This window comes from Mesocricetus auratus, unplaced genomic scaffold (genome assembly GCF_017639785.1).
Source record: "Mesocricetus auratus isolate SY011 unplaced genomic scaffold, BCM_Maur_2.0 Super-Scaffold_100008, whole genome shotgun sequence".
In the NCBI taxonomy this organism is placed as follows: Eukaryota; Metazoa; Chordata; class Mammalia; order Rodentia; family Cricetidae; genus Mesocricetus; species Mesocricetus auratus.
In genome coordinates, this window is record NW_024429192.1 from 11,023,004 (window position 1) to 11,036,884 (window position 13,881).

The window sequence follows — 13,881 nt, forward strand, 5'->3', positions numbered from 1 at the left end:
CCAAGGACTTCCCAGGCCGCAGCCGGCTCTGTCGGGGTCACCGCAGCACTGACTGCCCAGAGACTCGCCAGGAAGCACCCGCGGCTGGCCGCAGGGCTACTCAGCTAGTGGCCGGGAGAAGTTAGTCACCCATAGCCTGAAGTCAGCAAATGTTGGAGCTTGAACAAACTAGGAGATGAGAAGGTTGGGAATCAGCTACCGGACCGACTGGAGGCACCCAGGGAAAAGAGAGCCGGACTTAGGGATGCACCAGCAGCTGGAAGCCCTGGCCAGGTGGGCAAGGCCAGAGCGCACCAGCCCGCAAAATGAGGCAAGAACTTCACATCCCACAGCATAGGAAAGGAGGCAGGGAGAGACTTTTAAAACACCAAAACACCCCTTCAGAAGATGAGGTAAGCCAAGGTTAGCCAACCCGATTGGTTGTGAAATATCACAGGAACCCGGAGTTGCCGCGGCTTTAAATGAGGCCAAGGAAATTTCCTTGTTTTCCTGCTCAAATACTTTTTATCCCACTTTCGCTCCCTCCTTTCTCCCTCCTTCCACCTTGCCAGATCCTGGTCCCTTCTTCCTTCCTGGTCTCCCTTTCCTAGATCGCCCTCCTCCTCTCCATGCGCCCTCCCCCATCGGATTAGGCGCGGACCGGGAAGGGTGGGAGTGGTGGGGGAAGCTCTCCCTTTAAGAGGCAGCGTGCAGTGACGAATTGTTGAAATTGCCATTGCAGGATGGCACGCTGCTATAAATTCATTGTCCCACCTCCTCGCATCTTCACAGTGCTGGAGCCGCTCTCCGCGCCCGCAGCAGCCGACTGGGGATGACCGCGGGCTGGAGGACGCGGCAACAGAAGGGTCCGGGACGCGCTGCCTCGCTGGCTCGCCGCAGGCCACCTCCAGCTTTTTGATTTTAAACATTTTAGGGCTTTTTTTCCCGGTCTCTTTCCCCCGCTGCCACCGGGTTCCAGCAGAGCCGAGGAAGCCCACGGAATAAGAAAGGAAGCGGGGTCGGAGCTTGGAAGCTCCACAACGGCGGACGAGTCCTAGGTTTCGAGGGGGCGGGAGCCAAGGCGCACCAGTTGCGGGCGGGGAGCGCGGTCGCCCTCCTACTCTCTTTTCTCATTTGTTTTGATCGGTTTGTGCAACGATCTTGTCTGCACTGTGCTTCTCTCCCTTTTCATATTTGGTAGCTCTCCACCGCCGGGCTTTTGCTTTTTTCTCCCCCTCCCCTCCCCCCTTTTATTTTTCTTCCTCAGTCTCTTGGAGCACAATTCCAAACATTTTCCAAACCAACAAAGAAAAAGTTCGCACGCTGGCACCGCGGCCAGGACAGGCTGGCAGTCTGCGGCGCCCCCCCCCCCGACCATCCCTTGGACACTTGACTCAACCTTGCATGCGAGTGTGTAGAGAGTGTGTAGGTAGGTGGGTGGGAGGGCGAGTCCCCCACCCCCGCCCCTAAAACTTCCATAGCAAATAGCAAACATCCAGCCAGATTCAAATCGCGCAGCCCCTCCCGGTGGGCAGCGCACTATGCGGCTCCAGTGGGCGTCCCTGCTGCTGCTGCTGTGCGCGTCCTGCCTGTCCCTGGCCGCTGACAGCCTCACCACCGCACCTGCCCAGGATAAAACAGGGCAGCTTCGAGCTGCTGCAGCGGCTGCCCAGCCCGGCCAGCGGCAGGGGGAGGAGACGCAGGAGCTGAACCATCCGAATCTCCTGGCCAGGCAGCGCAGGAGCAGCGGGCTGGTGCAGAATGTAGACCAGCTCTACTCTGGCGGTGGCAAGGTGGGCTACCTTGTCTACGCGGGCAGCAGGAGGTTCCTGCTGGATTTGGAGAGGGATGACTCAGTGGGCACCGCTGGTGGCATCCTTACTGCAGGAGGCGGGCTAAGTGCACCATCTAGCCACCGGGGTCACTGCTTCTACCGGGGCACCGTGGATGGTAGCCCAAGATCTCTAGCTGTCTTTGACCTCTGCGGGGGTCTCGATGGCTTCTTCGCTGTCAAGCATGCGCGCTACACTCTGAAGCCGCTCCTGCGTGGGTCCTGGGCAGAGGCCGAGACTGGGCGAGTGTACGGGGATGGATCTTCGCGCGTCCTGCACATCTATACCCGTGAGGGCTTCAGCTTCGAAGCCCTGCCGCCACGCGCCAGCTGTGAGACTCCCGCGTCCCCGCCTAGGCCTCAAGAGCGCCCCTCCGTGCACAGTAGTTCCAGGCGACACGCAGCTCTGGCCCCGCAGCTCCTGGACCAGTCAGCCTTCTCACCAGCTGGGAACCCAGGACCTCAGACTTGGTGGAGACGGAGGCGCCGTTCCATCTCTAGGGCCCGCCAGGTGGAGCTCCTTTTGGTGGCTGACTCCTCCATGGCGAGGATGTATGGCCAGGGCTTGCAACATTACCTTCTGACCCTAGCCTCCATCGCCAATCGGCTGTACAGTCATGCCAGCATTGAGAACCACATCCGTCTGGCCGTGGTGAAGGTAGTAGTTCTGGCCGACAAGGACAAGAGTCTGGAGGTGAGCAAGAATGCCGCCACGACACTCAAGAACTTTTGCAAGTGGCAGCACCAACATAACCAGCTGGGCGATGATCATGAGGAGCACTACGATGCAGCCATCCTGTTCACCCGAGAGGTAGGTGCGGCGGGTGGGTGCCCGGCTCTGGGATGTGGAGCCAGGTGGAAAGGGATGGTCTTGCAGGTGGCTCTGCTGCTGCCATGCACGACTTGCTGCTCACTGTAGATTTAATTGCGTCTTGCAGGAAACTCAGCCTCCGGCCCCATTCAGGCATCTCAATTAGCCTCCGTAGCAATTCCCGCTTTTAAATGAGGAGATCTGCTTAGGAGATCAGCACTCAACAACTCTTGATGTCACCCAGTCAGACAGAACAACATGGTGTATGGGTAGTATGATAAGTGGACAGGTTCTTGCTTGAGGAAGGTGAACAGTTAAATGGCAAAAGGACAAAGCAAAATTGCCTTTGAAATCGTGTTTTGTACTTCCCAGGGGAGACAAAAAAAGTACTACTTTGTCCAACTTAATGGGAAGGACTTAGAAGTTGGCAGCCGTTTTTATCTGATTGATGACCTCCCTTGTAAATGTCCTTATGCGAACTCTTCTGTAACACTAGCCCTTTCCAAAGGACTCCCTTTCTAATGTGGCTTCCAAATGGGCTTCTGACGTGTCCACCTTGGAATCTGAGTTGCTGAGGAGGAAGGAATGTGGGAGGGCCAGGAAGATGCAGAAGTCCAATCAGCTGAGAGGACAGCCCCTGAGGTCTTTGAACAAGACCTTCTACCAGCGCGCGCATCAGAAGCAACACCCTCCACCCAGCTGCCAAACAAGGGTCAAACCCAGTTGGAAGGTTTGGGTTTTGGATGAATGTTTCTGAAGGCCTGGGCAGAGCTTCAGGATGTGGGGAAAGAATGTTTTCCAAGGACTTCCCCACGTTAAGGAAGATGGTTACAGAGGAGAAAGAGATGGGTCATTATAAACCCAGACATTCTGGGAGGAACGAATCTATTTACACAGTGACCAGACCACCAAGTTAGTGAGACATTTCAGACAAAAAAAAAAGTCGGGACTTGCTGGTGGTTGTGAGTCCCAGGATTCACATTCACAAAGCTGTCTTGGATGGCAGTCACCCCCCCACACACACACCCTTATCTTATCGCCTCTCATCCCCGTTCACTCTCTTTTCCCCAACTATTCCCCTTCTACTGTGTGTGTGCACATGCATGCATTTGTGCACGTGTGTGTTTGCGTGCACATGTGTGTTTATGTGCACATGTGCATTCTACAGATGATTGCAGCTTCAGTGTATTCATGATTGCTGAGACCACCACACACCCAGAAGTCAGCACTTTAACTGAGACTTATACTCTGACTGCCACAGTCCTCCCCCTCCCCCTGTGACACTAGGACCTTGGAGTGTGTGATATAATCCCCCATTCAGAATGAGCAGCCACCTGTCCTTCTCATTCCTAGCATTTTGATGGGTCATAAATCTCTGATTTAAGCCTAACCCACTGACAAAATACAATTCTCTGCCTGACTTGTGTCTCTCACATGCCTGGAGAGACTGGTGTTTAAAATTCATTCTAGGTGTATGAGACCCATCCAGCATAGATGGAGTAACTACAAACTGTCTTACTGTGTAAAATTGCAAATTTACAAAAGAGCAAGGATAGAAAGTTCAATGACACACTACAGAGGCTTCAGAGTAGTACTGTTTTGCTATTTAATTTTTCTATTTTTACTAAGACATCCATGGTATATGAAGGAAAAAGCATTAATAAATTCAGCAGAGGGGAAGCTTTGAGGTCCATGGGATGACATAAATGTAACCCACATACAAACAAAGACACTAAAGGCAGCATTTAGAGAGAGGTGGGCACCACAGCCTTGTGTACAATGGAAAAACTTTCATGTGATTAAGAGATTTTCCGGAAGCTGTCCTTTAATTTCTCTGCCCAGTGTTAGTCTTTGAAATGGTAGAACATTCATTTTGTAGGCTTCCCTATGAAGTTCTGTTGTAAAACTATCCCTTTCTCACTTGGTTTCCAAGTCTTTGTTTTTTTAATAAGCAACTTTCCACGTCTGTGTTTCCTTGCATTGCTATATCATCAGTGCCTGCCAAGAAAGAGGCTTGGGAGAGTTTATGAAAGGAGGTTCCCTAAAGAAAGAGGAAAAAATACTTTTGTCGGCAGACCACACCAAAAGGTGCATACTGCCAATCATCGTAATAATGTCCTTTCAGTTTTAATACAAAAATATAATTTATAATGCTAAAATTAACTTGAGGACCTCTTACTCTTTGCCCCTTCCACATATTTTTCCCCAATTGTTTCACAGCTAAACAGAAATGATCCATGATTCCAAGTAATGTCTATTGCTTTTCCTGGGTTGGTTTTGTAGTTGGGTAATTGACAATCACTGTTTTCCAGTCTGGAAAATGCATCACTGTATTTTAACTAGACAGATGCAAGACAGAAACAAATTCATTCTCCAAGTTGTTTTTAATTTAAAAATTCTTAATGGCGTCCTATTTATGGAGGATGTCATGTGCCAGGAGTGAAAAAGGCAATCTTTGGGAATTGGATCTTTCCACCTACCGTGTCAACCCCAGGAAACAAACTCAGGCGCTCAGGCTCTGCAGCAAGTGTCTTTACTGCGTGAGCCAGCTTCCTTGCCAGCCCTAACTAAACTTTAAAAGACTTGCAGCAAGATGTCTCCAAGCTGGTTTGTACACAGGAAACACTTTAGTGGGGCCTTCTCTGGCCTCCCTGCCAAGCAGAACCATATTTAAATAAAGCAAATGGCATTTGTTTTCAGGGTGATCTCTGATGTATCCATTTCACCACATAAGCACTGAATCTTTGAGAAGTACTGATAATATGAATATATGATTCTAATTTAAAAGAGGACTATTAGGTTGCCGGGGAAAATATTTTGATACTGGGCAATGCTCACTTGAAAGTATTCAGTATGCAACATTAATCTCTGGCTAATGCCTCAAAAAGTGGAAATCAAGAAGTCTAAAAGAGAGAATATCAGGACTCCGCTGTCCAAGGGAAGTCAGGTGTTCTCAGTCTGGCCATATGAAAGAAATAAGTTTCTTAGCTATTTCTTTTCAATGAGAAATACCCAGAGTTGGCACAGGGATTCCATTTTTACAACTCTGTTTTGAATGTAGGATGTGTGTTGCTTAGCAGCCAGACGCTCAGCCATCAAATCCATGTTTGGATAGGCACTGAGTTCTGTTCAAATTTTGTGTCCAGATGTCTTCTGCTAAATTGCTTGTTTTTCAGGCGTGAAGCAAATGTGTGAGGAAGTGCTTTCCACTCCTGTTTACCAGCCAGTAACACCTTGAACGTTGTGTCTAGCAGTCAGCAGAAGAGTGTTAATAATTCAGCTATCAAGCTAACACACTTCACTGTCAGGGGGCTGTGCACTGACCTTCAGTAAGGTTCTAATTATAGAAACAGCACCCACTATTTTTCTGGCACAAGGCCACTTCCGTTGTAAATGGCATTCCTGCTGGAATTCATACTGCTTCTGCTGCCAAACATGAGAAATCCAGTCCCAGGGATTTACTCCTTGCTTCCCCAGAGTCCTCCCCTCATTGACTCTCTTTTTTACTGAATAATGAAATTTTAAAGACAATTTTTGAGCTTATTTTCCAAACCATTCACTCCTCTTTAGAAACAAACATCTCCCTGATTGATTTCAAAATCAGAAACTCTTTTACATCTGTCTCCCTACATATGACCAACAACAATGAACTCTTTAGTACTGCCTAGAGTAAAAGCATTGTGTTGAATATGAACCAGCTAAGAGACCACAATAAAAGGTCTGTTAATTTTCATTAATTAGTAAAGCATGCTTTAATAAGCTATTATGCTCCACCTAGACCCTCTCTTCTCTCATGCCTATAGTAGGATGATTGACCCAAGATTCAGACATTTTCCCTCTACTATTTTCTTCCTTCTTAGGTTGGACAAGAAATGGGCACTAGGAGATAAAAACCTTGGAAGAGAGAGAGGGTTGCACTCTGTCATTGGTATGCTGACAGGACCAACTAAATCAGTCACACATTTGAGTTCAAAACCACTTTAAGCTTACAGTAACCATTGCCAAGGAACTAGCACTATAGATCAACCTTAAAAGAAATTTAATAATCCAGAAATGGGAAGAGCAGTCACAGATTAAGTAACTCTAGCTTATCATGAATGAAAGAGTTATGAGAAATATACTGAAAAAGTTGAGCCATAAAACAACAATATTATACAATAGGACAAAGGATAGATCGTCTCATAGTGGGCACTCTGAATGTGCATATCAGCTGTGGAGAGACAGTCTGTTTGGGAGATGAAATTAACTAGATGGAAATACGTGGTTGCCGTCAGCAGGCTTATCGGGAGCAGAGATGAAGAGATGCACGAATAAAAATCACTCTTATCAGGAAAACCAATAGACTCTCACCATGGAGAAACAAACTCTGTGGCAGGGAAGAGAAGAAAACCACTGGCTCTTCTTAAGTGGCTCTATCCAGATCTCATCGCAAATATACAATGCATTGTTTTCAATGGATGGATTGATTTGATCAAATCTGTTTTGATAAAGTCAACTCCCTGTTACTGAGCGTTTCTTAAGTACTATCGCTAGTGTTAAACATTTTATCCCTAAACAACTGGACAATCAGCAATCATAAGTTATTCAAATACTCAATCAACAATTATCTTTATAGCCAGAGATATACAAAGGTTTAAAAAGTCAACCACTTCCTAAAAGTCTATTCCAGAAAATACAACATTGATACTGAGTGCGTATACCATTAGTGATGCTGAGTGGGTATTCCATTAGAACTTCTGTAGATGTGGTTGGAAGATAAGGTTGTAGAAATACAGTATTGATATTGAGTGGATATTCCATTAAAACTTCTGGTAGACATCGTTGTAAGATAAGGGTGTAGAAAATACAGCATTGATGTTGAGTGGGTATACCACTAGAACTTCTGGTAGACGACGTTGTAAGATAAGGTTGTAGAATTCAGTTTAGGAGAAGGCAGAGCTAGCCAGACACATGTTCGTCGAGGAGTTAGCATAGCAGATGCACCAAGTTGCCCCATGCCATGCACGGCCAGAGGCAGTATGGAGAATCACTGAAGTGTAGGGGGGTGCTGTACGGAGACAGGAAACAAGAGGGTTGAGGGATTATTGATTAAGTAAAGAAAGAAGTAACAAGCAGGTTGGGGGGAATCATATATTGCAGGTATTGCTTGCTAGTGCTGCAACAACAAAATAGCAAAGGAGGGACAGATCTAACAACAAAGAGAAATGCTCACTCAGTTCTGGAGCCTGGAAACTCCAAGATCAAAAATCTTCCTGGTACATCTTTGGATAAGACATCTACTCCTAGTTTATAGGAGTCCCTGTGTGTTTACATTGCATTCCTCATTCTCTATGTCTGTCAATGAATGGAGACATGGCAGGGGAAGAAGACAGAAGGGATAAGAAGAGAAAGAAAGGAGAGGGGAGGGAAGAGGTCCTGGAGAGTCCTGTATTATCTGGGGTGAGTTCCATCCTTGTTAAGTTACAGACCATTTTTCCAAAAGAGTCACAATGCAGTACTGGGAATTAAGCTGAGGAGTTTAGGAATGATATATTCAGGTCATAGCATCATGAACCCACATTTGGTACTGTGAACAAATTGCATTGGAAATCAATGGAAAGAAAGAACAGTAATGCAGGAAATAAGTGGTGTTAGAGACTGAAAACTGTGGGTCAAGAAAGGTTTAATAAAAAAAAGACAAATATGGGCAAGTTAAGCTTCTATAGGAGATAGAATATTTCAGTTTATTGTCTGGGGACCAAAATTCAAATGGCCTATGCAGAAAATAGTTGCCAGGATAGGGCCTGAAGAAGGTCAGAGTACATTGTGTTGTGCTGTCAGTAGAACTGTGTGGAAGAAGCATGGGCATCCCAAACATTGTGATGCCTTACCCTTGCTTTTAACTCTCCTGTTGCCCTTACCAGGAACTACTGCTGTATAAAGTGTTCTTCTTCAAACTGCTGCCCTTGGGAAGTCTGCCCTTATCAGAATTTATGTTGCCTCAAATTCCTTATGTCAGCATATTTTTACTGCATGGGAAAACAATCAATCAAGACGAGAAATTCTGCCACTCCTGTGGCATTCTTTGCTTGGATAGCGATGCCCTCTCAGTGTTTGGCTCTGCTTCCCATCAGGTAGTAAGCATGGATGCTTTCTAAGCTCCCCTCTGAGCACTAAAGCTCTAAGTGCCATGATTTGCTGCCTCCCCATACCCTTCTCCATCCTCACAAATAGGTCTGAGGTACTACTAGTATTTCTGAATGACCTGAAAAGTCACAAAGTCCCCATATTCAGTCTCTGTGACAGTGACAGGGCTAATGACTTCCTTGTGGAAACTTTTTAGTCCTGAAGATGATCTCAGATATATCTTGAAGATAAATCGACTGTCTTTGCCCTGTAGCCTGGTCAACTCCATACCACGGGACCACAGTCAACTCCTATCCTACTTTCAGAACACTTATATTTTACTCAGTTTTCCACTGTATCATTCAATACCCAATAATAAGATGATGTTTATTTTAAACAGAAAACCACTGCCAGAAAAATATACAATTTGCTTCCTGATGGATATTGAGTAAGCAGACATTTGTCAGCACTTTTAGTTCACTTATCTGTTTCATAGATGCTGAGTTGCCTTCTTTAGTGTCTCCTACCTCCATTTCTAGAATGCATACCAATATATATGCTCTAATGTGTGCACATTAGCATGTGATCACTCCAGGACTATCTCTACCCTTCCTCTGAATTTGAAGGCTATAAACTTGAAGGCTAACAAACATGTAAGTTCTGTTGTAAAGGGGGTCACCAGAAAACCAAAGATGCAAAATGCTATCTTTAGTAATTTGATATATAGTCTTCACACCTTTAAAAGCATTTTGGTTTACAATGTTCCTATGTTTTTTGTACACCTTGAGGGTGAAACCATAACTACACTAAAAATGATCGAAATTGCGTGAGAGAAATGGAAAGTTTTCAGTTTATAATTACAGCTGTGGAAGTATAATGGGGTGGCTATGTAGTCAAGGGGCTTAATCAGTACGGTTAAAAAAATAACAAGTGCTTTCTGTTCATAATTTAGTCGCATGCACAATTTCCATGGCAAAAGGCCAAATGCATTTAATGCAATTCAAAGAAAACAAGGAGGGTTGATGGCCTCTAATGAGCAATTGATTAGCAGTAAACAGAGATAATAAGATTCCAGTTTCCACTCCATTGGGAAGAGGAAGGCCATTTCCTTTTGCATTGGCTCCAAGCTGATTAGTGACACAAAGAGTAGAAGTCAAGTCTTGGATTTTACTATTTGAAGATAATCAACTCCAAATTATTATGATAACCATAAATCTTGGTTTAAAAACATATGTATATGTAAAACTAACCTACTGTGTGTAAGGATTGAACCGTGACCAGGGATCTGGTCTTAAACTTGCTAAAATGATGAAAGGGAAGGTTAAAAATGTGTTATATTGTTATCTCAAATAGCAATCATTATGCAAAAGGCGAATCAAATTTCAATTTTTAAAGCTGCTTATTTGTTCTTAGCAGCTGTAATTTGGGATCTCCTGGGATGACAAGGAAGGATACCCAGGGAAGCTTTCAGGGTGGGGGCTGTGATTCACAGCGGCTTCTTGATGACACTTTCACTATCTGAAGCTGTAATAACATGGTGGCTGGTCACTGGGTAGCTCAATACAGCTGAAAGTCACACTATAAGCAGCACAAGAAGGACCTGAAAACATAGATGAGAGAAGGGAATCGGGTATAGCTTTTACGTCTTGCTCGTCTTTGCTGCACTTCTATACAGAAAAGCAGAGAGGAGTGAGGAGCACCTGTTGTCACTGAGTCTGCACACTGGACATGCAGGAATACACCTTGCACCTGTGTGCCTGAAGGCTGCTGAGGTCCACCAGCCAGCAGCACAATAAGGATATATTAGGACCATTACATTGAGTCTGACTGTATCTCAACATTTAATTTAATTAAGCAAATGTTGGTGGAGTCCCTACTGTAAGATACACATTGTGAGCAGATGACAGCTGTAATAGAAACAGTACTTCTTTCCCAAACTAATATTTTAATCTGCTTCCAGGGTTGGTTATTAACTTACAGCTTACTTGGGAATGCTATATTGTTCTTTTTGTTGTAATGAGTTTCAATGAAATTCATAACTATGCACAAGAAATTTTTGTCTATCAAAAGATTAATTAACACTTAAAGAGAATGTTACTAGAAATTAGACAAAGTTGTGGTTTCTATTATCTTCCTTATGCTTCGTTTCTTTAATGTCTTGGTGTCTTTAGCTGATCTTTAAAAATTAGTGTGATGTGATCATTTTTGCTTATGAGGATCTCTTAAAATCTGTGGAACTTCTCAAGACTAAAATGAATATACTCATCTCTACCTATACAGCATACTTATATCACATGTGTTTTCTCATGTGTGATGTGACCAGGTTGAGACACACTGTTCTAAAACCTATGAGCAATATGGCTTGGTGGATAAAGGTGCCTGCTGCCAAGCTTGACAAACTGAGTTTGTCCTGGACTCTCGTGGTGGAAATGGAAAATGTGACTCCCACAAGTTATCCTCTGACCACCATACATGTACGATGACGCACACACATGTTCACAACCCAATAAATGAGTGTGAAGCAATTAAAAAGCTATGTGTGGCCCTACATAGGTTTCTGAAGACAAAGTATATAAAGTTACAATTCGACAGGGAAATTCAAAACAAATATTTCAAGTAACAATGGACAGACAAAAGTGTGGGAAGCTGTCTTTTGGGGGGCTGCAGTTAGAGCCAGCTGACTCGCCCAAGGTTTGTGCCTGGGGGAAGGGGGTGTGGATAATGCAAAGGCTAGCTAAAGATATTAAGAGAAAGACAGAGACAGAGGATAAAATCAGGAGGGCAAGTCAGTCGGTACTGAATGCTGAATGCCCCAGGTTTATTTTTCACCATTCTTAAAGACCTTAACCAAAAGGGGAAAATGGTATCATATATAAAGAACAAACAGACTTTTTTCCTCAATTCTTCAAGGATTCAGTAACCACACCTTATATTTAATTTCCTGTTATCTGGCCTTGAGGGTCAGGAGTAGCCACACCTCAGACCAAGTCTGTTGTTAGTTAGACAAGATACCCAAGGCCAAGAGCAAACATCCTACTGTAGCCACGTCTTAGACCTTTAGGTTTTATGACCTACTAAGGACAGTTTTTGAACTCCCTGACCTTGAGTCAAGATGGAGTGGAACAACCTTTCTGGGCTCTGACACAAAAGTTTGTTTTTCTATCTAATTATACATGTCGACTAAAGTTTGTTTCTTGCATAAATGACTGAATATATGCATATATGCAAATATATGTATAAACACAAATACCTTAGAAATATATATCCTATCACAAATGTGCGACTATAGACTGACTCTAACATAAAACAAATTACTCATCGTCTCTCCCAAGAAATTCAGCCTGAATTAAGTGAGGATTGTTGGCCTTTCCATGTTGAACACATGTAACTTGACAGTTGTGCATGCACTGCCCTTTTCAGGCTCTGGGGCTTGGGTTGTAATGGACAAGCTGTAATCATGGCATCCTCTAAAATGTCGTTGAATTTGTTTTATCCTTCTGTGCTTCTGGATTGCAAAGTAGCCCAGAAGACTTTCTGCTTTGAATTTGGCTTTGGAAGGCTTCCAGCACTGAGCAGGTGACACCATAAATATATCTCAGTCTTGCCATTTGGGTGAGCAAGTGGCTGTCCATGGTGGCTCCTTCTGGATGTAAATTGATTTTAATGATTTCTTTCTTTCTCCCGGGCAGGATTTATGTGGGCATCATTCATGTGACACCCTGGGAATGGCAGACGTTGGGACCATATGTTCCCCGGAGCGCAGCTGTGCTGTGATTGAAGATGATGGCCTCCATGCGGCCTTCACTGTGGCTCACGAAATTGGTATGCAGCGTCTTTTCTCTTCCCTCGCCAAATCAAACACTTGTAACAGCTGCAACAGGACCCAAAATACTTGGCAATTAATTCCAGATTTCTTCTGGTTCACATGTACCATTGGGTATTACATTTGTTTATATTTGAACTTTCAGGGTTAACTAATGCGGGAAAAGGAAGGCAAAGTCAGCAACACAGTAGATGTTTCCTTTTGACTTGCTCCTGCCTTTTTTCTTTTTTCTCTCTTTTTAAGCATCCCCAAATGACTCCTAGACAGAAGTTGTCACAGTCGCCTATGGAATATAGAGGCATCCCTTTCACAGTGTGGACCCATCCAATGATAATCAGTTTGCACAGAAATTTAGCATGTTTTGCCCCATCATAAGTGATAATAGTAGATTCCTGTCAAAGTGAACCAGTAGCTTGTGGGAAATATTCCTGTCTTCTGCCAGTAGCCAGGCAGCTGGTACCAAACTGAGTCTCTCAACATAGTTTACTTTATAATGTCACATATTCAATTCGCTTAATATACCAAGTATTTCTAAATCCTACAGCTGTAAATTGAGGGCAGAAGTAAACAATTAAACTATGTCCCTGGGGCAGGGAAAACTAACCACTGATGTAGGAGACTGATGTACAAGAAACTGATTTAGTACTTCGGACAAAATATTGTTATCAGATACTTGCAACGTCTTGTCTTACTGAAGGAATTTCCCCTCTGTGTCAAATCTTTCTATTATTAAACTCTTTGAGACTCTGCCTTTTTTTCTGAAATAAAAGGGCAGGGCTATCTTTTATATGGAATTATTTTAGAAACCAAATTGAGTGGAGTGTAGACAGTCCCTACCAGTTTGCTGTGGAATCTCTCTCCTCCAGGTCATTTAGACACCTTGATCCTGTGTATTGTCCCTATATGACCCAACAGTAACAAGCCACTATGAATGGCACATTCTTTTTTTAAGGAAGGGCTACTGCTTCTGACCTCCTCTCCTGAGGTGATACAGAGTGAGGGCTTTGTCCGGTTTCTCCACTAGAGAAATGCTGAGCTTTCTGCATTTCTCTCTTTGTTGCTTCTTTTGACTCTCATGCCATGCCACCTGGACTAGAGTGTCTAAGTCTCACAAGGTCACATTCCCAGTCCTCCTAAATTATTCACCAAGGACTCTGTGTCACATAGACTAGTGAAGCAGGGGGAGGTCTGTAGCCAGACCCTGACAGGCAAAGCAAGACAGGCATAATTGCACGGAAGAACAGCATGAGAACATAGTGAGATACTGTATGTGGAGCCAAACCTGTGTCTTTGCAGATGAATACATCCTGTTGTTCCCTTGAATTTCTCAGT

General features: G+C 44.4%; 1 protein-coding gene across 2 annotated transcripts in view; it reads left to right on the forward strand.

Annotated features, from left to right (window-relative positions):
* Positions 1–1,321: 1,321 nt before the first annotated feature.
* The window catches only part of Adamts5 (ADAM metallopeptidase with thrombospondin type 1 motif 5), a 42,292-nt gene continuing 29,732 nt past the window's right edge, over positions 1,322–13,881 (forward strand). For both annotated transcript variants that reach the window (XM_040750546.1, XM_005073858.4), the window contains exons 1-2: positions 1,322–2,621; positions 12,416–12,548. In XM_040750546.1, the coding sequence (XP_040606480.1) occupies positions 1,521–2,621; positions 12,416–12,548 (1,234 nt within the window). In that variant the 5' untranslated portion in view covers positions 1,322–1,520. The remainder of the gene's footprint in view (positions 2,622–12,415; positions 12,549–13,881) is intronic.